General features: G+C 40.8%; 1 protein-coding gene across 6 annotated transcripts in view; it reads left to right on the top strand.

Moving 5' to 3' along the window:
- Nucleotides 1-23,877, top strand: part of cadm1a (cell adhesion molecule 1a) — a 409,768-nt gene that overhangs the window by 346,250 nt on the left and 39,641 nt on the right. For 4 of the 6 annotated variants that reach the window (XR_009675868.1, XR_009675866.1, XR_009675867.1 and 1 more), the window contains 2 exons: nucleotides 6,526-6,698; nucleotides 18,656-18,745. Coding sequence is in view for 1 of the 6 variants with exons in the window: in XM_061056398.1 (XP_060912381.1) it covers nucleotides 6,526-6,698; nucleotides 18,656-18,745 (263 nt within the window). In the remaining 5 variants the exon portion in view is untranslated. The remainder of the gene's footprint in view (nucleotides 1-6,525; nucleotides 6,699-18,655; nucleotides 18,746-23,877) is intronic. The other 2 variants (XR_009675870.1, XR_009675869.1) reach the window with 1 other exon arrangement.

The following is a 23,877-nucleotide window of genomic DNA, read 5'->3' as shown; positions in this document are numbered from 1 at the left end:
ATAAAAATAGCAGCTGCTCTTAGCGTATTTATTTTGTGACGTGCTAAAGCTTTTGGAGAAAAAAATGTCATTTATTTTTATTGTTTAGTTGAGTTAGAGTGCACAGAACCTTAAAAAAGTATTCTAGGCTTTCATAAAACAACAAACTATGTATTCAAGACTGTAGTTAATTCAACCTAATGTTAACTCCTGGTCAAGCCCTCTTTTATTTTCGATCACAAATCAACAACTCCTCCTGTCATCACTTGTTGCCTGGCAACAAGATGTGCCATATAGTACAATAAGTTAAAAGCCCACCTCCTATATGTATTTAATTTTCTTCAGTGTTTATATATTTGAGAACAATTTAAAAAGTTGTTCATCTCTGAGTAGTCTCTGGAGTCCCTCAGGGATCAACCCTTGGTCCTCTTTTGATTACAATTTATATTTTGGTGCTTGTTAAGTCAGTGAACTGTATAACATAATATCATTCAAATAACTATCCTGGTATCTCACAAATCACATTACTATTTAAAAAGAGTCTTGCCCAGAATCTACTGTAGATACTCAGGAGTCCTCCTGTAGCTAGATAAGTATTGGTGCTCCCACCCGAGTGTTATGGTCAATTTATCCCTAGTCAAAATGGAAAATGTGACTGAATCAATGCCTTGTGGGCTAAACAACTTCAAACATGATGGGCATGATATTTATTCAAAATAGGGATGAAAGTTGGCTTGAGGAATTTTTACTATTAATAAAGAAGCCAAATATAGGACATGAAGTTGACAGGTGTGAGACATGCTTGTGCTAACCGAGTGGCTGTGCAGCCAGACTTCTCACTGTGAGTGTAAATCTCTTCTAATACAGGGTGGGAGTATATCTGATGGAAAAGAGGTAGCTTGTCTTAATCTTACAAAGGGACCTGAGGCCATATACTTCTAAATGACCACTGCTGGATACATCATCACCTAATTGAATGGCTGCTGTTCCATTTTTTATGTCGTTCAAAGGAGAGATTTGAAACTAGCCTGTAATTATGAAACACATCGGAATAACTGTGTGATAATTTGAGCAGGTACTTAATTAGCACTCCTTTCTAGGCAGAAGATGGAGCAGAAAGGAGCGATAGAGAGCAGAGTGGGGCCTAATATCTAACAGGAAGAGAGCTGAATAGACGGGGTATATACATTTTTTTCTTTTGGTGATGAGTGCTAATTTTCTGAAGGTATCCGGGGAGATTTTGTGAGAACAATTTAGTATGTTGATGGACTTGAGGCACTGGATGTGCACAGTCAAAGTCAATTTAGTAATTAAAGTTAAAAGATTGTTTTTGGAACACCGAGCTGAGCGCAGGGAACAGTCCCCAAGTCATTCTGCTGTAATTTCAAATTGAACTTACTGTGACCTCTCTCTGTATTTCTTTATCAGTGCTGTGAAATGCCAGGCTATAGCATCAGGCAGCTTGTGTTTGAAACTCATCGGGCTGGAATTCAACATGTATAATCCGTGAACCAAATTGTTGTCAAGTTTATATGACAGGTTTTTGTAATAATAGGTGTAATGGAGTGCAAATGAAGCAAATAGGGCACTCTGGGATGAGTCTTGGAACGAAAGCTTCAGGCAACAGACCTGCCGAACTATCCAAACACCAATGCAGTTGGTGCTGTTGGAATTAATCATAATTGGTTGTTGACAAGCTAGTTCAAATTTGAACAGAACAAAATAATCAGTAGATGAAGATGGAGTTATGAATATTGCATCAGACAATTATGTGACTGACTTGCAGGTATACGACAGTACTGCAGGTCTTTGTCTGAGCAGGAAAAATTAAACTGTGGCTTTTTCTGAAAGGAATTGGACGACTTCATTCAATCCCAATGTGAGTTTGGAACTCATCTTTAGGCTTGTAAGGGGTTAATGTTTAACATCCTTTAGACGGACAAAGACAACCAAAGTAAGCTTTGATTCACAGCTGTTTGCGATTGATTTCAATGGCAATCCTGTTTCATTGGAAAAAGTATCAAAGCATCCATAGACACTTTTCAAATCACTTCTACAGTGACAAAATATATATTTTTTAAAGCTCAGTTTTAAGTGCTTATCTTACCAATGACAAACACATACTGTGTTTTGTGTCAGTGACAAAGAGATTCTGTAAACCTATTCATTTTTGGCAAAATGTGATTTTTTTTATGCCATTCTGAGCACATGAATGGAGAGAATTGGATTGTGTTGCACTAGTGGGATACAATACTTTTTCATAGTTTGATACTTTTTTCGGCCTTGGAAATGGGTAGCTGTTGGAAAGCTGGGTAGCTGTCCATTCTAAATGTTGTGAATGCGAGTTAAATACAGCTGCTGCCGTCGGCGAAGAAGCTTTCCAGGGCTATCGGGTCTGTTTGGACTTTTTTAAAGTAAAGTAAAAGTTTGTCTTCAAAATATTCTGTTGAGGGGAATAATAGGACTGTTAGAGTTAATAATGAGAGGCGGATGCTGTTGAAACTGAACCTTAGTTAGATCTGGAGAGTGCTGAAGTATATGAAAGATTTGTCAGAGCCAGGGGAAGCTTAAGTGAACATATTGTTGTGATAATGTAGATCATGCTATCAATTATCGACACCCTCTGCAGATCCCAGTGTAGTCCTTTCCTTTATGCCCAACAACCTACAAGCAGCCTCTTCTTTGTGTATGCAGCCAGCTCTGTGCACATTTCATTATAGTTTCAACACTGAGCTGTGGATGAGGTGTAATATTTTACATTCTTTACATTAATTTAGCAAAAACCTGGAAGAAAAAAAAAACAGACTGAAGTTAAACTCCCTCTAGGTTTGTTGTTCTTATCTCTGTGTTTGCAGCCTTCCTACCATGCACCCAGTCCCAATATACAGCTTTTTGATATGTCACTCAGAGGCTCAAAAATATTTCCTGCATGATTTTCTCTTTCCGAAGAAACCCCTTCCTCTTCCAACAGTTAGCCCTGCCACCACATGGGGGAATAGAGACGGCCTCGCCCACTCAGGGACGTTGTTTCCAGTGGCAACAATGGCGCTGTGAAGTCGGAGCAGACTTTCCAAGTCAAAGAAACAGATTTCCTTTAATCCAAAAAAACAAATAGATGACAACCAGATCAACCAGTGAGATGCATATTGTCACTTGAACTTGATCGCAGAAGCTAGTTTTCAGATGTCTATCAGCACTTCTCTGCCGCTTTTCTCCGTCTCACAGACACTTGCTTGCGGAAACGGGATGAAGGCAGGAGGGGAGAGAAGGAGCGGAGGGATGAAGGGATGAATTTATTTTGGTCTGAAAAGCTGCAGATTTTTAGGGAAAATCTTCAATAGCAAAACCCTAAATCAGTCAGGATCAATCAAACTGCCGGAACTACTCTTATTCTGAGGGTCTAAAGATTGATTCTCTGAAAGGTAGAAGAACAAGAACACCCACACACACACACACACACACACACACACACACACACACACAGAGACAGAGACCCAAACAGTATGTCCTACGTAAACACTGCCTTTCCCCTCCAGCCCCCCTGCAGTTTTCATACTTGGCATAGAGACAAGCTCACGACCCGTATTCATTTTATAAAGATGAAAACACAATCAATACAGTGAGCCGAGAATTGGAAGTCATTTTCATTAGAGCTGTTGAGAGTTGTGCAGTCATTACCAGCAGATAGCACGGGGGGGGGGGGCCGTGGCTGCAGGCAGCCATTTGTATTCTACACGCCTGCCCTTCCTCTCTCCTTGCAGCCGCTTCTTACCTCTACGGTCTATCGCTGTCTATCTTCCCTCTCCGGTTACACTTTTCCCTTTCTCAGAACATCCCATCCACCTATAGAAACGACTTTTTTTCTGGGTCCTGACTCTCATTCCATCATAGGAAAAAGACTTTTATTTTTTTATATTTCTCCTTTATTCACATCCATTTCATGTGGAGAACTCTTGTAATAGACACGGCACTCTCTGTTGAAAGTTGTCCACCACAGCCATCTAATGCACCATAGTGTGTTTGTTTTGCTCTCGCCATGGAGCTCCAACTGCTTTTTCATATTTTTCTTTTCCCCGGATTTTTTCGCCCTCCTATTTTGTTCCCCCTTCTTCCATTTGTGGTGCTCCCTCCACACCAGATGTTTTCAAATGGAGGGAAACAAGTTAAAACAGCACAACAAAGCGCGCAACAAGAGAGACCATCAGCACACGCTCGGGGGAAATAACAGTCGCTGGCAGCGGCCATTGGAAGTCGCGGCAACAAAATAGAGGTGTTTTGTCTCTTTCTTTTCTCCTCACCCTCGGTGGCTCTGAGAGCTCTGAGCTCATTGTCATAAAAATGGAATCTGTCACCCTGCTATAAACCTCAGTCAAGGTAGAAAAGAGAACAAATGCAGACGCTTTGGTAGGCGCCCACCTACACAGAAACACTCAGAAGTGTACGAGCGTGGAAAAGGCTGCAATTCGAGGACAAAGCTGCTGCAACATTAGTGGGTTTTCTTTCGGCTTTATTTGTTGTTTTTAATTTCCTGGCTCCCTTTCATTAGCCTTTGTTCTGGTAAAACAGTCGCTAGAAAATTAATTAAAAGAAAATCATTTTTGAGAATTGTTCCTTAAAGTGGGAACAGCTCGTTAAGTAATAAATCTCTAAAAGATGCGTAATGGAAATGGCCCCTTTTTTTGTTCGATTTATTGTTGTTGTTTTGTTCTTAGAGGTTGAAAAATGCTCAGATATAAAATGAGTCGAACTGCTAAACACATTGTATGAACAGTAAAAGAGAAACTCAAATCCAGATAAAAGAATACGACTGTTTCACTCTTTGAAAAGTTTGTGTTTGGTGGCTCAAGCCTCGGGGTCTCAGTTGTCAGATGAAGTCTTACAGCCCGGTCTCCAGGGAGGCAGCAGAGCGGGGGTCACAAAGAAGAAGGTAATGTGCAAAAAACAACATATTGTGATGTTCAGAGTAGTCCCAGAAAAAGAAAAAAAAAAGTGGTTTCTGAAAAACACTGTTGTGTGATATGTTGGCTGCAACAGAAGAGCGGAGTGAGCGTGGGCGGGGCCAGAGACGGATTTTGAAAGGCCAGCAGACAAGATGCAAGAGATCAGGTATTGATGGTGGGAGGCGTTTAGGTCGCCTGCTATGTACTGTACCAGGAGATTGCACTGAGCAGGACATTGGATATACATAGCACACTTTGATGTACAAACATTGTTTAACATTTAGCCTCAGTGTTCATGTAGGAAAACTTCAGACCCAAAAATATTGATGAATCTAACCTAACCTATGACTCATTATGGCGTTGGATAAAACTGTCAGTATGATAAATGTAATGGATTTTTTTCACCCTCTAAAGCTACATTTCACAGTATAATACAATTAATTCAACTCTAAGGTCCATGAAAGACTTTAACAAAGAGCATTGTCGAGATGTCCATGGAATTTAAATCCTCCGTGTCATAGGCAAGATAAGTATTACTGTAACACAATGAAATTTGCTACGCATGTTCTCAGACCTAACAGCAGTGGCTCTAAAATTGGGTTACGAGCCCCCCACGAGTGGTGGCTTTCAGGGGGTGAGGAGGCTTTTGTCTTTTTGTTTTATTTCTGTCCTGTGATGCCTTGCTGTGAAACCAATCTGCCCTTCGGGACAAATAAAGTCGAAAGTTGATAAAGATGTAAAAAAAAAAAAAAAGTCAAGATCTCTAGAAAACAAGCAGAAAAATCCCCAGTTGGTGCTAAATTACTCATCACAGGAAAACAGCTGCAGAGTTAAATACAATGTGTGGGTGAATGTCTGCTTCTGGTTTCCATGAATATTTGATTTATAAAGAAGTGAAATCCAAACAAGAACTTTCAGATGGAAACTCGTCTGACAGAATAAAGGGTTAGAATTAAGAGATAATAGCATCTAAAGCACGGGATGGAGAGGTTTTTTAATCAAGTTTAAAATATGACAAACCTGGGAGCGTAGGTAGCCTAGCGGTTATGTTGCGTGCCCCATGTACAGAGGCTACAGTGCGGTGGCTGGGAAGTGCAAAGCAAAATTACAGTGTGAAACACGTTTGCAAAATTTGAGACAAATTAGCATTTTCAAAAACATTTTTACATTTCATGAAACAAAATTACAAAACCAAAACATTTTCACCGAGGAAAAAACACATTTATATTTTATAAAACAAATTTACCAGTCCCAAAACAAATGAACAAAAACACCAGACTCTTGACGGAAAGGGAAATTTGTTTCCTGTCTCTCTTCAGCTAAAGACATACATATATGTACGACAAACCTCATGTACTCTAAACCTTACTACCAATGTAGCAGGAGAGCTTGGATTTCAATGGAGCCACAAACATCATCAGTGTGAGGATATATGCTCTGCAGTGTTGTGAAATGAACATTAAAGCTCCCAGGACGACTTACATTCGACTTTTGTTACCCAAAGTAAACTCATCATCTGTACTTTTCCCTCTCACAATCTCATCGTCGGATGTTTATCTGTCTCTCAGTGGGATACTTACTGGTTCTCTGCTGTTTTTAATTTCAGGCCACAGCAGGTAAACTGGGTCAAGGTGGACGACGACGTGCCCTCCCATGCTGTCATCACCGGCGGCGATCTGTACATTGAAAATCTAAACAAATCCTACAACGGGACCTACCGCTGTGTGGCCTCCAACTCAGTGGGGGAGTCTTTCGACGACTACATCCTCTACGTCTATGGTATGCACGTCTTAACACTCTCTTTCTATCTCTATCTTCCTTCCTTTTTTTTTAACCTACTTGTTGTTTTTTCTCATTAATATTTGATATATTTCAGCATTAAATCACAACATGTAATATTTAACCCTCTTAATTTACACAATACGCTTTTTAAGGACGTTCAAAAGAGTTTTCCCGTCCACCATATTGACTTTTGTCCTAACCTTAAATTAAATGAATTTCAATCACTGCTAACTAAACACCAAGCTTTTTAAAAATATATTTCATGAGCAAAAACACCAAAATCATTCACATATTTTGGAGCTAATCGCTAACACCTGTAGCATAGACGAAGGTCATTACACTTACAATTACCGCACAGATATGCACAGACTTTAAACACGAGCTGTGTTTTAATACCCTTTAATGCTTCAAACTGCAGTGTGGAGAAAGTCAATGTCGCCACAGCCGCTCCACCTGACTGAACTTTCTGCCCTGCACCTGGATCCTGAAAAAGAAAAAAATAACAAGTAGTCCTGAAGCGGCAAAGTGTTTTGACCTCTGATAAGCATGCAAACTCATTATCACTATAACTCAAACTGGATTGTATTTCATCTCCTCACTGGTGCCCGTAGCAACACACCCACACCAAAGCAGCTCCTTCACATTTCTTAAAGGCTGTACCATTTCCTCGGAACGGCAGGGACAACGAGGTCATGTCCTCATCGTTGTTTCTACTCCTCTTCTGTCTCTCTCTCTCTCCCTCTCTCTCCCTTGGTATCCATTGCTTATTTTAATGACCTGAAGAGGAGTTTACATTCTGCATTAACAAAGACATTTCCCACGGTGGATTTTAAAGAGGTTTCTGACTACTCTTGGCGAAAGATGTTAAATTAAAATACAATAGAGGGGTTGGCTTTTATCCCAGCAGAGTGGAGAAGGCCTTGAAAACAACATTTAGACTGGAAAGAATAACACATATACAGAAATATATAATTGAACAGTTCAATTAAATAATAAAATAGGCTTAAAAATAACTGAAAATGTTTGCTTTTTCACTGTGGAAAACTCCTTAAGGGGTTTGGAATGGGCAATTTGAGCTTGTGACCTCAGCATTTCTAAAATCCCTGCTAGCAGCCCATAGAGACCGAGCCAGGTTTTAAACTAAGTTTGCTGTTCACACAGTGAAGGTAGCTGGTGATGAGGGACTGTGAGAGAGAGAGAGAGAGAGAAAAAATCATAACTCCGGAAATGCTGCGCTGTTTTCTCATCCCTCTTGAGAACCAGACCCCGTGTCTCAAAGGATTACCTGTCTAAGTAAATGTTGAGTAAAGTGAAATAAAAATGTGTACAGTGTGGTGGATTAGTTCTTAAAGCTAACCTGACTCCATCAGCTCCATCCAGTTTCTGGATTGTCTTCTAATAGAGGGATTTCAAGGCTGAGTAATGGTTTTAATTCACTCTAAAGAAAGTCAAGAAAAGTCATGTCAAGAAATGTCAATTTGCCAACACTCTTAAAAGGAAGAATTTGCGACATTGTACACATAAATATAGCAGCTATCAAGTTTATCCTCCGTAAATGTCTCTCTGAGTCATGACTGTCTACAATGAGTGAAAAGTGTGAGTCCCGCTGGCTGTGATGTTGTCCGAGCTGCATTTACATTCTGTTTATGTACGTGGCTCATTCCCGTTTAAAAGCTGTTTAAGACCAGAAAAGAAGAATAACATACTGTACTCACTGCTTATTTGAATGTCAAGTAAGCATTTTTAGATCATAAATTTACATGCAATGTGAAGCTACGAGCTAACTAAAGCGTGCTAACATTAGCATGCTAACTCAACAATTCAGGCTACAGGCAATTGCAGCTCGAGCCAAGAACAATTTATGTCGCCCTTGAGCACCAGCATGAAACCAAAACAACTCGCTCTGCATTGTTGTGTTAGCATGCTAATGCTAGCGATCTTTATTATGCTCGTATCTTCACACTGCATGTAAATTTACCTGAAATGAGCGTGATCTAGAAACACAGTTAAGCAGTGAGTACAGTATGTTATTCTTCTTTTCTCTAGTCCCTCAATTAAACAACTTTTATACGCGAGGGGAGGAGTCAGCCGGCCGTCCCGGCGATGTAAACAAACTGAAGATAGGACTCTGAAAACTCTGAAAACATCACAGACAGTGGGACTCGGGTGTTACACCCATTGTAGACAGTCATGACTCACAGAGTTATTTTCAGAGGATATACTTGATTTATATTATATTTAAGTGTGAAAAATCACATATAAAGACTTTAATTGTGCTTAATTATGGTGCGTTCCATTTTATAACTCCTTTGTGTAAATGCGAGGAGAGAGGGGTTGGAGGTGTGTCGCTGGAGGAGAGCCGAGGCGTCGCCTAACAGCAGTTTGTTTTGGTTTCATGCTGGTGCTCAAGGGCGACATCTACTGGATCAAAAAGTCGCACATTCTTCCTTTAACTTAAGACTTCATATTAGGAAACTTTAATGATGCACTGCTAATATCTGTCATTCAGCATAGTGTAAAGCAGTTTTTTCTTTAAAGTCTTTTGCATAGAGCGCTACAGATATAACCCTGACAGTGGGTCAAGGGATGACTGTACTCTCCCTGTTCCTTTGACTACCAGATTTCTGTGTTTCTTTGGCTTCCTGTCGGTGTAGGCTTCCCATTTTCGAAGTCATTCTGTCATCCTCATGCACATTATCTTAGCATGCTTTCACAATGTTGATACCAATAACATTTTCTCCCTGAGCAGGGCATTACTGTCTAATGGACTCATTTTCCCTGGCCAAAATTACTTTACTATCACTTTTGGTACACCCTGAGCCTGCAGAGAAATTATTTGGCTGCCATTGTCAGAGGGAATTAGCGGAGTGAAAAGCTTTCTTTTGTATGTAGAGGGGAAAAAAGGGACCCTCAGTGCCTGACGGACACCAGCTGAATGGATGTTATTTACAGCAGAGAGAGGTGCTGTGCTAATGATGAGTGCAATAAAACAACACAAGTACTGCTGATGATCAGGAAACAGCTTACTGCCCCCTGGTATATTATAGCTGTTAGTCTATGCTAGCTGTGCCTCGTTGGCCTCCCTGTGTGTATATTCTTCTGGTTTTATCTCTTTAAGAATCTGTTTGACAGCATACATCTTTGGAGGGAACACTTCTTCCACTCCTAACATCTTTAGATACTGGGAAAGCTATTAGAGATTGCAGACATTTGCCAAGGCCAATAGTCCAGAGTACTGTAACAGGCAGATCTGCAAACACCACTAAGTCTGGATAGATTAGTGAGATCTCTTATGGTCCATTCCCATGGTCATTTTGTTTTGCATAATCCTGCTGAAAAAAAAGTCAATGGCAGAGGGTTGTGGCAATGACCATGGTCCTAATCCAGAAAATATTTTGGTTTCTGGGATAAAGCAATCAGAACCAGGGTTTGTTCAAAGCTAATGGTGAACTCAGTGCTTTGGTGTAATAAAAGCTTAATTTCAGCTTCCTCTTTATCTGTTGTCAAAGGGAAACTGGTCGCCATCTGAGGATGGTGAGTGATTACATTTTAGCAAGACAAACGTTTTAGTTTTTGCATAGAAATGTGTTTTTAGTATCAGCTACAGCTTGCATACATTTGATCAATAACATAAACCATTAAAACCATTCTTTACACCATGCATCCATTAAGCAGATCTTTGCATGAGGTACGAATGTCCTGGTAATTTTAGCAGGCGTTCTGTTTGTCTATCCTCCCTGGACCTACACAACAAAAAAACCCCATGGTCTCTTATCCACCAGCCCCTGAATCCCGAACCCCCTACAGCGAGAAAAAGACAAAGATAAACACGATAATGCAACATGCGGACAACTAAAAGCCTTGTTCTTCAAAAAAAGAAAAGGAAAAAAAACACCAGCGGCCATTAAGTCCACAGAAGGCCTCCATCCTTTCAGAGCCAGTCTTTTGATCGCTTTGATGTGTCCGTGGCCCCCCATGCTGCTAATATCTACTGTAATTCAACAGCAAATCATGCCGAACTTCGCCTTGCTAATGGGAAGACAGGATGTTGTGGCTGAGCTGTCAGACGCTCTTTCTCACATTATGTTCCAGATCCCCATCTACCATGGCACACACACACACACACACACACACCTCCTGCTACTAAGCTACCACCACCACCACGAGGACCTAGGTACCAGGAATAGGGATATATGTAGAGTTAATAGCCTTCTTTGTGCTCATATGGTGCTTTCATAAGATATGTGTTGGGTTCAGTAGAGATGATGTGTTTTATTTTGTAAGGTCATTTTGGGCCTGTGTGATTGTTCTGATTGAACTCTAATACAGTTTAAACAAAGCAGACCTCTGATGCCGTGAAATTGGTCTGTTACCAAGCAAACTTGGACAACCAACCACAGGATTTTGTGATGGTAAATATATAATAGAAGATTGTGGACAAAGAAAGCAATGTGTAGGCTAAGTCATTTAGTGAACGTGGTTACTTGCACATGTCTGTAACAGTAATTTAAGTTCCCATTAAATTCCTAGCAGAGTACTATTAGATCCTACATGTTTCCCATTAAAACCATAGACTGTAACCATTAATGGTCGAAGCCTGAGTGACGTCGCCATGCTGGAAATGCTGTCTCAGCCGAACTTTCAGTCAAACTGACAACAGGCTAAGAGCTGGATCTGAGGCGGGTTTTAAGGCCCTTAACAAGCCTTACTATGGATAACTCATATCCTTCACGAAATCCAAAATGGATGAGTTATGAACAAATCAACCTCTTTACAGTGTGTGCCGAGTAAGACAATAACTAATCAGAACAAAATCATTTTTTAAACCAGGCTGTAAACATGCTAACGTTTACTGTAAAAACTGGCTTTTTTAGAATGGGGTGCGTATGTGACTTCCAGGTCTCATGGAGACAGCCTCAAGTGGACACTCAAGCAACTGCAGTTTTTTTAACTTCTGCATTGGCTTCATTTTTCAACAGCGGAGGTTGCCACTTAATGATAAGACAATTCCCAAGAGGAATTAATTGTTGTTAATGCGTGGCAATAAGCAATAGTATAAAAGAAGTTAGTGAAACTTCTCAACCACACAGTGACAATCCTCCAGTGTTGAGTGTAGTGTTTCAGTCTGTTTAGTACTATTTATAATATATGCAACCCAGTTAGAGTTATGACTCATAATGCTCACAATTAGTTATTTCTGTGTGAGCTCCCACAAACACTAAAATAAACACACGAGAAGGAGACCAAAAGAGAAGTGTAGCACGCTCTGTCTCAAGAGTTTGATTTCCCCGTGGATGTTCATGAAGCGCCGATGATGCAGGATGGCGCTCTTCAGAATTGTCAATAATGCATCTCTGGGTTGTTTGTGAAATGACAGTGTGTGATCAAAAACCTGGAGCTGAACTCACAGGTAATAATGTGTCTTTATACTCCTTGGTCAAGATCAAAGACTGATTGTTGTAAGTGGAGTGAGCCACTGGTTTTAGAAAAAATCATTTAGAAACCCTGTGTTGGGCATTTTGGCCTTCGCTGTCTTGTTTTTTGGAGTTAGAAGTGACCATATTTGGTGGATATACATCGCTACACTTTTGCCTGGTCCAAAGGTCACCAATGAAATCAACTTGGCAATGCTAGGTTGCGACACAGTATAGAACAACCTGCACTATGAATCCAACAAACATCATGGTGTGTCGGAGAAGGCTTGAAACTGAAGATTGAGATTCTAAAATGGTTAAGACTAAGTCAAGAATAATGTTAGAAGTAGGGTCATCTTCTCAAAGATTTCTTAAAATAATCAGACCCGTGTTTTGCAACTGGTGGAGTCTCCCCCTGCTGGCCATTAGAGAGAATGCAGGTTTTACGCACCTCCATATTGGCTTCACTTTTAAAAGGGGCCACCTCCACTTTTTCCTTTATGGTCAGAACCAAAGGAACTGAAGTACAATGACTGAAAGATTTCTTAAGAGAATTAAAGAGTTTCACAAAAAAGAAACTCATTTTGGTTCCATAAAGTTTACTCCCAGGCTACTTAGGAAAGATGAATCCACCCATAGCCGGAAGGGGGAAGCCAACTCCTAATAATGATAAAGTCCCCTCCACCAAGTCTGACAAATAGCACCATGTTTGAGAGTTTATAAAAAAGACCAGCCACAATATCAACACAACTTCCCAAACTGTACATTAGAGTCGTGTAATTGAATGACAAAGTCCACGAGGTGCCTCCGCCCACCCCAACACTCCCCCTGCTTGACAGCCAGAACAAATGCAGCCAGGGCCGGCATCTCCTCTAATACATCTGATTGCCGGGTATTGTGACCCTAAGTGATGGAGAGCACTGCGAGAGTGGCTGACACTAACAATGTTAACAGAGAAAACAATGCAGTCTGTTCTGCTCTAGCTCTCGCCGCCGCTCTGACTTCACAGGGTAAGAAAACACAAGCGTCGGGGTGTTCGCCTTTGCAGTGGAGTGAGACCCAGCACAGAGGTGTTTTATGTTGTTTACAGGCCGCTGCCGCTTACCCAATAACTGAGTTCCCTTCCTCCCTTCTCCTTTACCAGCGCTGGCTTTTTATTGCACACCAGCACCATGTCTAGTGACCCACTTGCTCCCAGTCGTTTTCCTACTTACCCTTCTCCGCCATTACAGCTCATGGGAGTTTCTTCACAAGTCGTTGTTGGGGTCTTTAAGTGGCTTTCAACATGTCTTTTTAAGGTGCAAAGTGTACCAAAACATCCTATTGAAGCTGCAGACGCTCTTAGTTTTGCTAAAATTGCACTTGAGTGGAAACGAAATTGCCTCCAAAACAAATCTGCAAAGAGGTTGTGTTTTGAATCCTGTCAGTCTCTTATGAACTGCAGATATTTTAGATATTTTTCCGCCGTGTGTCATTACGGCATTACGGTGGTAATTTTGGGCAATTTTATGTAACTTAAGATCCTGTCAGTCATCTCGAAACCGCCGAGCGAAAAGATTAAGTCAAAGTGACATTGATGTTGAATTTCACTGTTCATTTGATTAGACTCAGAGTTTCACATGGCAGAGCTTGCAGAAAAATACCAAGTATTTTTTGCTTAAAACATCCCACATGCATATTTGTGTCAAACTTATCCAGCAGAAAAAATACATACATATTCTTCTTAAACAATACTTCACAGTTGTCGCAGAAAAGTAGGTTTTTCTACACAGGTAATTGTTACAGAATTGTATAATTTACGATTACACTCTGGGATCCCTCTTGAGTTGAACCACCTGTTGTGTTTTTGTGTTTCTGCAACATATAGATGCCGAAATAACCCAGCTTTGTGAAAAATACCCTGCAGACTTTCTCCATGATGTAGTAGATTATGTTAAATCACTCCAAAGCCGACAGCCTGTTTACCTCAAATCTAAGTCCCCGTGTCCAGCTTGCGTTTCCGAGCAACAGCGTCTTTTTTCAATTGTTTCCAATGAGGAGAGAGCGCTTTGCAGCAGCCGCTTCGCGTTCAAAATCTTTTAACTTTTCAGAAATGCGCTGTTGCTGTTATGCCTAGCCTTGAACCACACTAATGTAAATACCAGAATCAGAATCAGAATCAGCTCTATTGGCCAGGTATGCTTAAACACACAAGGAATTTTACTTTGGTAAACTGTGCTCTCTTTGTACAAAGGTATAATAATAAATACTGTATCAACAATAAACACAAAAATAAACAAATAAGCAAAGACTAAGATGTACAAGGCTAAATAGGATAATAGAAGATAATAGTGCAGTGGTGAGTAGTGCAAAGATGCTGAAGAAACATGAGTTTTTACTACACTACACTTTGAACTGTGTAACACAGTTAGAACCAAAGTATACGGTTGACAACTTGAGTTCAGGACTTCGTCTCCTGTATGTTTGCGCTCATTCACATGAGAGCGTTCTCTTGTTTTACGAACAAACCTTTCTGTACGACTGTACCCTTCTGCAATAAACCATTATATTTCACTGGTAAATGGACTTGAGCTTGTATCGCCCTCTTCTAATCTTCTGACTACTTTACACCGCTGGTCACACCTACACATTCACACACTGATGGTAGAGGCTGCTTTGTAAAGAGTCCATCATAGGTCACTAATCCCATTTATACACATTCATAAGGCACAGATGAAGCAGCGAGAGCAACTTGGGGTTAAGTGTCTTGCCCATTGGACATGTGGCTGCAGGAGCTGGGGATCGAACCCTCGACCTTCTGGTTAAGAAACGACCGACTCTACCACTGAGCCACAGCCGCCCCAATTACAACCAAAGCATCGTCATTATATCGTGCATCTTAATATAAATAGACATATCCCCATCATGGATGACTCTGTGGTGGAGGTATTTTTTTGGTGTGATTATCGACCCCGTGTAAACGTCTTTACACGCCTGCTTCAGCGGGAATGATTCCTGTCAGGTTGTCTCTCAGCTTCCTGTTGTCCTGCTCTGTGCGCTCTGACCAGAAACACTGATTCATAAGCCTCATCGGTAAACAAGGTCCAGTGACTCAGCAGGAAGGAAAAAACACATTCTGCCTGTCACATTTGAAAGTCAATTAGCTCCACTGTTCTTTGATTCACTGCGCCCTATCTGGGAAGAAGAAGGAGGGGCGGGAAATGCAGCGTACATCCAGACGATCGCACATGTCTCTATTTTTAATCTTTGTTTTTATTTTATTTTTTAATGAGTTGTTGACACGGATGATCCCAAACATCTGCTGGACCCTCGCAGTTCATGATGGGATAAAACCAATTAGACAGCAACACCCACGAGCTGGAGGATTGTAGCTCTGAAGCATGTGAGAAAACTCATCAGCCCCGGTCTTCATCTGCCAGCCGACTTCCCTCCCGACGGATCATTTTCTCCCCGCCTTTTGTCTGCAACGCGGGTCTCTGCAGCCCTTTTGTATTGTCAAGGTTGCCTTTAAAAAAGAACGGAATTGTTGATGGATGAAAAACATATCGTACAATCGGAAAAAAAAAAAGTTTTGAATACAGATCCAGATCACCTGAAGGCCTTCATTTGCATTTTTTTTTAAAATTGCCTCAGGCGGAGTTCTGAGGGGGCTACGCGGTCCTCGACGCCTTGTGTTTGAATTTTTTGATACTTTTTCCCTCAAGTGCAAGAAAAAATAGATGATTTTCTAAACACACAATGGTGAACAGATTTGAGTGGTAACTATGAACAACTCGTGCCCTCAGGGAAGACTTATGTATGACAACAACCTCTGTACCCTCTTGGGGGAGAGGGGCATTGCAAACAGCAGGACGACTTTCATTATCTCTGTAATGTAACCCAGAGATGTGTTCATTTTCAATTTACTGTGCACATTCAGAAATGAAGTGACAGTAATGTGGATTATTAGTGGAAATGCTGCAGATGAATCACGACGCCACTCCCTTTAATAAAGAGGAAACGGCACAATTTTCTATCTACGTTTCCTGTGACGACTGGATTATTCATCAGTGAGGAATCAATAAAAACCATGAAAAGCTATAATAAACAATCAGTGATGAGATTATTTATATACTAAAATCAACTCTTAGTCCATCATGGAGTCTGTTCCTCTGCATGTCTTCTGTCCAGTCTGTTTGTGCTGACAGAGAAAAGTTGTCTTTTACAAATGATTCATCATCAGACTCCAGTAAATTGACAAACCGATTGTTAAAGTCTGTCACGTTACCTTCAGGGTTTTTCTACTCAGCGGCTCAAAAGCCTGAAGCCCCCTTGTTGCTTCTGAAGGTTTATTAAAAAAGGACTAAATACAAAGTTCACTTTCACCAAAACAGCTTTTTATTTCTCGAAAATTTTGCTCAAACAAGAAAAAATGTACTTGATAGTTTTTAAGTCGCAAATGTGTTGCCCTAGTAGGAATAAGCTGTCAACAACACGCCTTCTTTATGGGGCGACTGTGGCTCATTAGAGTCAGTAGTCGAGGTCGGTCGTCTCTTAAGGTCGAGGGTTTGATCCCCAGCTCCTGCTGCCACATATCCGATGTGTCCACACTACAAACACACACACACAGATAGAACTCACCCCCGGACTACAATAATGGACTCTGTGCAATAATGGATTTTAGTAGTATTTATTACATTATTCTTTACAAATGTTTACGGGTATGAATGTGTATGTGGGTATGGGTGAGATGTGCTTGGATTGTGTTTGTGTACGTGTACTTATCTTTTATTTTAGATTTTATATGCTGCAAACAGGATTGCTTCAACTGAGTTCCGTTGTATATCATGCAATGACAATAAAGATAAATCTAATAAATCTAATGGCTCCCGCTACTTTAAAGGCGGTGTATGAATGTGTATGAATGGATTAGTTAATACTGATTGAATCTTTACATATCTGCCTCTACCATCAGTGTGTGAATGTGTAGATGTGACCTGTGGTGTAAAAGCTCTCTGAGTAGTCAGAAGACTAGAAAATAAATCTACAAGCTCAAGTCCATTTACCATTTACTTAGCATCTTGTTCCACTCCCCTTGTTTTCTAACATTTCTGGGTTTTTTTGGTAAATCAGTCTCATGTTTCTAATAGTTTGAAATGTTTATTGCAGCAGCAGAACACAGTTTGTGTTTTGGTGTCTAGACTCCGACCTCATCACTCCTCGCAGAGTCTAGCTGTCATGTAGAATAAGTGAAATCTTAATCATGCAAAGAAAAGCATTTGACTCCATGCTGGCTTCCTTTAAAAAACACTCAATGTTAAACATACGGCATTTTTTTTAAATAGAAAGACACATTTTGATTGATGCTAAGTAAGAAAAGGCCAAGAAAATATCATTCAATGGCAGATGATTTATGCAATCTTCTTTTTTTTTATACACATAAAGTAATCTTTAGGCACTGAAAGAAAGAAGACATTTTGATTAACTACAAATTGAAACAGAAATAAAAGAGCCCTTCTTACTGCAAAAAAACCCCAGCTCTTCAGTCTCCTTGACATCCCTCTCCACCCCGCCTCTGTCCCCACACATTTCCTTTCCTCACCTCCTTATAACACCTTATTTCATTAAGTGTGGACCAGCCTTCCTCCTTATCAACAGCCACAAATTACTTATTTTCTCGGCACCTTTTTTTTTTTTTTTTTTTTTTCCAGTGTTTTCCCAGGCAATCAGAGCAGCACTGGGAGGTCTCTGAGCAAGCAGCGCTGTCAGTGACTTCATATCAGCGCGGCCATGCCACTTCAACGGGGAAAATGTCACTTTTGATATCTCCCCCTGGTCATTGTCAGTGTGGGGAGTCTAGCCCGGCTAATGAAGTAAAAAGGGAAAAGCTGTGGGAGGGAAAATGGTCTCTGGCTGAACCCTGTGTACTCAACAACCCTGCTTGATATCCGTTTATCTTTTTTTTCAACATCATTTTCATTTTTTTTTTGTTTCATGCACGCTCATTAAATGTGTTGTAATTTTTTTTTTTTTTTTTTACATTTCATGCCCTTTTTTTTTTCTCATTGCCATCGTCCTCACCAACTCAGTTCTCCTCTCTGTGGAGATTATTATGAATGCACAGACACGTTTGTTTGTCAAGAAAAGCTCGCTGCATAACAATGACAGCGTAAGTACAACGGCAGCATGTGTTACTCATTAGACGTTTAATCACTTCTAACAACCGCGCCCTCGCTCCCATTGTCAGCGTTTCATGTCGCGGTGTGTAGGCTGCGGGTAGACATAAAAGAGAAAGAGATCCCAACAAGATCTTTGATAAGGCTCAGGCGGCGTGAGACCAGCTGATGTCATCGCCGTGTGTGTACTGTATTTAATGCGCTGCCATAGCCAATCCATCAGAGAGTCTGCAGCAGGAGCTTTAACTCTGGCACACGTGGAGCTGCCGGTCATATATCAAGTTGTGATACCATCGTTTCCACTGTGACTTTATTTATCTCCATGCCTTTTATACTCATTTGTTTCCCCCCTTGTGTTTGTCATGTATTTGTTCCTCTCATCCAGATGCTCCCACCACTACCCCTATACCCACCACAGCCACCACCACCTCCACCACCATCACCACCACCATGTCCTACCTTGAAGGCAACCCAGGTACAGTACCACCCTCACACAACCTCTCTTTTTTTTTTTTTTATCTCTTTGTTTGGTGTTGTGTGTATGTTGCGCTGCCTCATCCCCACCCCCCCCAACACAGCCTTGAATCACTCCATACATGTCCACCATCATCATGCCACAGTGGAACATACATATTCATATGCATGTTCGACTCTCCAGTGGGTTAAGGTCGACTAGTGTCTGTTATCATTTACCAATTAGGAAATGCTTTGAAGGTTCATTTTCAAATCCTCAACGTTATTTAACAGGGGATAAATTAACGGGAAAAGACGTCAACTCGTTTAAGTTCTCATTTCCAGCAACTGCAATTGAAAAAAATAATTGTGGAGGAGTTTCAAATCAAACCAGGATGGGAGGAATGTTTGGTCAGCTTATGTTTCTTCAGTTCACTGATGACGAAAATATTTAGTTTAAAGGCTTTATCTGTGATTTTTCACACTTGAATGTAGAAATCAAGTATATCCTCTGAAAATAACTCTGTGAGTCATGACTGTCTACAATGGGTGTAACACCCGAGTCCCACTGTCTGTGATGTTTTCAGAGTTTTCAGAGTCCTATCTTCAGTTTGTTTACATCGCCCGGACGGCGGCTGACTCCTCCCCTCGTGTATAAAAGTTGTTTAATTGAGGGACTAGAGAAAAGAAGAATAACATACTGTACTCACTGCTTAACTGTGTTTCTAGATCACGCTCATTTCAGGTAAATTTACATGCAGTGTGAAGATACGAGCATAATAAAGATCGCTAGCATTAGCATGCTAACACAACAATGCAGCGCGAGTTGTTTTGGTTTCATGCTGGTGCTCAAGGGCGACATCTGCTGGATCAAAAAAAATCGCATAGAAAGCCTTTAAACAGTGAGTCTAATCTAGTTGATGTGAGCATGTGGGCTTCTGCTTTGAATCTGACTTTTTTCATACATTTTTGGTTCGGCACAGCCTTTGTCAGGTTCATATTCATGATGTACAAATAAAAACACAAAAGTTCTTTGTAACGTTGGATAGCGTGGTAACATGGTAAAATTAGACTCCATGTATTGTAAACAACCACCTGCATCACAGTCATGAACTATATTTTACTACAGCACCAGGTCTTGTGCATCATGTGCCCCCACAACTTTTTCTTTTGGATGTGTAGGTGAGTCAGGGGGGGTAAGGACTGAGAGCAGAAATAGTAGGCCGAGACTCAGCTCAGCTCCAGTCACTCGCTTGTTTGGTTTGTCAGTGCAACTTCTGGTGGAGCGAACCTGGTGACTGTCGGCACTGTTCATTCACGGCTTTGTTCCCCATAATCCTTTCACAGCAGGAATTCATAGCAGCCTCGTTGCACAAAAGCATGCTGTGGGGAAAGATTTGGTTTTTCTCCACCAAAAACTGAAGACTAGAAATACTTTGGTGACAGATGCTACCAGCGTGATATTACCTGAGCTGGCATGATGGTAAAGCTAAGGCAAAAAAAACATCGCTAGAAAAAGCTGTAAAAGATTAACTATGGATTCAGGATTTTCAATGATAAGTGTGTGTATTTAAAACGCGTTGAGGGTAGCAGTGGGGACGGACAATAGCTGAACATGAGCACTTGAAAATTAAGCCCCCCTTTTCGAAATAAGCTAATTTTTATCTGGCTGTTTCAGGAGCAGAACTGGGGGCTATTGTGAGTATAAATCTCCAAAGGGTGCAGATAGAAAACATCACTCTATGCCCCGACTCAGAAATCAGCCAGAGCTCCAAATGCAATCAAAGCCTCTCTGACAGACCGCTCAATTGGAACAAATCTCACGAGGCTGGCAGAAATCACAGGCATTGTGCTTGATTATGCCATCTGATTGGATTAAAGAGAATACCTTTCTTTGGAGGCTGATTGATGGCTCCTTTGCCTCAGATCAAGGAGCGTGGAGCCCTCACAGGCCTGGGCCTGATTATAGCTATCCCCGCTGATTCACCCTCAGATCTCGGCTGATTGTTTTTAATGCGCACGCTCGCGGTAATAGAAATACTTTATGGGTAAATAATGGCACTAAACATGTATATCGTCGTCTGTTTGCTGGAACAAACTGGTCAGTGAATAAGAGAAAGGTGATTTTGTCTCGTATAAGTGAAAAAGAAAACACACACAAGAAAAAGTTGCAAAAGAAAACTTCCATTCATACGAAATAAGATGCAAATAAATAGGATTAAAAGTCTGTCACCTGTCTGATCGACACATTTTAAAGTCTTTATATGTGATTTTTCACACTTAAATGTAGAAATCAAGTATATCCTCTGAAAATAACTCTGTGAGTCATGACTGTCTACAATGGGTGTAACACCCGAGTCCCACTGTCTGTGATGTTTTCAGAGTTTTCAGAGTCCTATCTTCAGTTTGTTTACATCGCCTGGACGGTCGGCTGACTCCTCCCCTCGCGTATAAAAGTTGTTTAATTGAGGGACTAGAGAAAAGAAGAATAACATACTGTACTCACTGCTTAACTGTGTTTCTAGATCACGCTCATTTCAGGTAAATTTACATGCAGTGTGAAGATACGAGCATAATAAAGATCGCTAGCATTAAGCCTTTAATCAACATGAATTTTCCCTTTTGTATGTTGGACAAAATGTTTTCTTAGTCAGGGTCCACTTGATTCCTTTCAGACGCCCTCTTTCACATCTCGTAGTCTTCATCAATGGCTGTCCTTCACGGTTTGTTCTAAAACGACCCTGACTTAACAACCGCCTCCACACTTCATGACGGTGTCAGATTAAAAATGACTTCATCGAGAAAAAAATCACATCTTCCAAATGGCCATTACTCAATAAAAAGTAAAATTATAATCGCTGACATTTTCTGCGGTTATTAGAAATCTCTGTGCGGCGTATTGGCGAGTCATCTCAGCCCCCCTCCCGGTGAACAGGACTTGTGTCGAGCTGTGTGGGCTCCACCTGACAAAGCAAACCTCACGTCTGCCGTGCCAATAATTTCAGGTTAGAACAACCCACTTACAGTTTTCTGCCAGATGTCGTCTCTTTGCTTTCAGCTGTCAGGGGGCCTTCCATTTATGACTGTGTGTATAGATTAAAGGCAGCACACTCATATGGCCATAACTCGCTCTGCCAGTTGATTTCATTTACCCGCCAGTGTGCTGCGCAGTTTCGAAAAAAAAAAAAACATTGCCAATTGAATCTATCAAAGTTGGATTGAGCTTCTTTTTTTATTTTTTTTCTTATCAGTTACCCATTAGGGGGACAGAATAGAGCACTTTAAAAAATCTATTAGAGCCCCAACACATGGCGCTTAAGTGCTTGGAAGGGTTCAAAAAACTGACAGGGGAAAATGATTTACAAAAAAAAAATAAAAAATGGAATTTCACTTCTAAATACATTTCAACATAAAAATATCTCGATTTCCTGCACTGACAATTTGGACATTTTATTCTATCACTTTTTATAACCCCTCAGAAAAACCTTTCAGGGACTGACTGTTCTTCTTTCAGTGTGTCCTCTGTTTCTCTCCCCCGTGTGCTCAGCTGTCCATAATCTTTCTCTTTCCTGCCATTTCTGTGTCAGTGTGCAAAAAAGATTTTCTTTGAAAGCAACATTTTGTGCCGCACACTCACCTTGGGGGCCGCAGTCTATTATCTTTTTAGTGGTAGTCAGGGCCAACAGGAGGTCTTTTGTGCAACACGAGCCGACCCCAAAAAGAACAAATGCACCGCTGTTCTTCGCAGGGATTCAACATTCATCCGCCCACGTATTCTATTTTTCCCATCACCTCACCTCCACTCTCTCTCTCTCTCTCTCTCTCGCTCGCTCCTCATCAGCACAATAAGACTAATCATTCCCTAATTCAACACGCAGCCGACTGAACAATGCCACTTAATCCCCCGAAAGAAGGAAAGAGATAATAAATGTGTATTGTACCTTCCTTGTGCAAGTAAAACAATCAGGCGGAAGGCTAGCATTACTTTTAATTGATGAAAGACCGTAAACGGCTCTGACAGCCAATTCATTTAACCCACGCTATAGACAGGATAACAAACCAGACAATGGAAGAAAGAGAAACAAATATCCATTACATTTTGTCAGGGTCTTAAATTACAGAGACACCCTCCAAAGATGTGACTTTAAGATTTTCTGAAAGTAGGTGTTCCTCCACCTCACATTTCACCTGCACACATGCATCGGAAAACTCAGTTTGTCCATTTCAAAACTGGAGCAGCCAGCTATAAGTACCGCGTTTAAGGTCGATAGCCACACAATAACTGCCATCACCTGACGTACAGTCCTAAGAGAGAGAGAGAGCATCAATGATATTATGGCCTTCAGAATCATGGAAAACACCAGTCCAGGGTCCAACACATCTTCTTAATGTGGAGCTTTTATTCTCTTCTTGAGGAACTGCTGCACACTCAATGACCAGAAAGAGATGAAACTCATAAAGAAAGGCCGGGAGATGATCAGCTAGCCGCACCATATCTGAAAAGAAGCAACAATAAATACAGATTTTCAATTATTCAGCTCAGTATTTACACATATAAAGAGACTGTATCACCGCTTTTAGACCGCATGGAGTGTGTTTAATAACTGCTACATTGTGCTTATTAGTCTTTTTCTTTCCACTTTCCATTATTGGGCTAACACATTATAGCTGGACGTCAATATAGATATCAAACTGTCCTTGGAGGAACGCTTCTTGAAGAAAAGTTATGTAACAAAAACACTCTACATCTGACTTTGTCCAAGATATGGAGTTTTGGGATTGGTTTAAAGGTATAATATGCAATATTTTAAACAATGATAAGGACTATATCTAATGTATTCTATCTAAAAAAAAAAAAATCACTGGGTAACCATTTTCTAAAAAAGAAGAGTGAAGTCAAACCTTCTTAGGTTCGTTCTCAGCTCTGTGTTCAGTCTGAAGGGACGGCCCTTCCTTCATTTTTATTACGTGTCGCTCAGAGGCCCAAACGTGTTCCATGCTTGTGTTATTTTCATGTGAACACACTCGTCCAATCCTTGGACAGGGAGGTGAAAATTGATAACTTTGGCCTCCATGCTATTTATTTCTAGGCTGCACAAACACGCTCAAATGGAAATGACAGCTATGACTAAGGAGACACTAGATAAAAAGTGT

Source organism: Labrus mixtus, chromosome 14, assembly GCF_963584025.1.
Source record: "Labrus mixtus chromosome 14, fLabMix1.1, whole genome shotgun sequence".
NCBI classification, from domain to species: domain Eukaryota; kingdom Metazoa; phylum Chordata; class Actinopteri; order Labriformes; family Labridae; genus Labrus; species Labrus mixtus.
The sequence above is the reverse complement of the archived record's forward strand: the minus strand, read 5'-3'. Positions and strand labels throughout refer to the sequence as shown.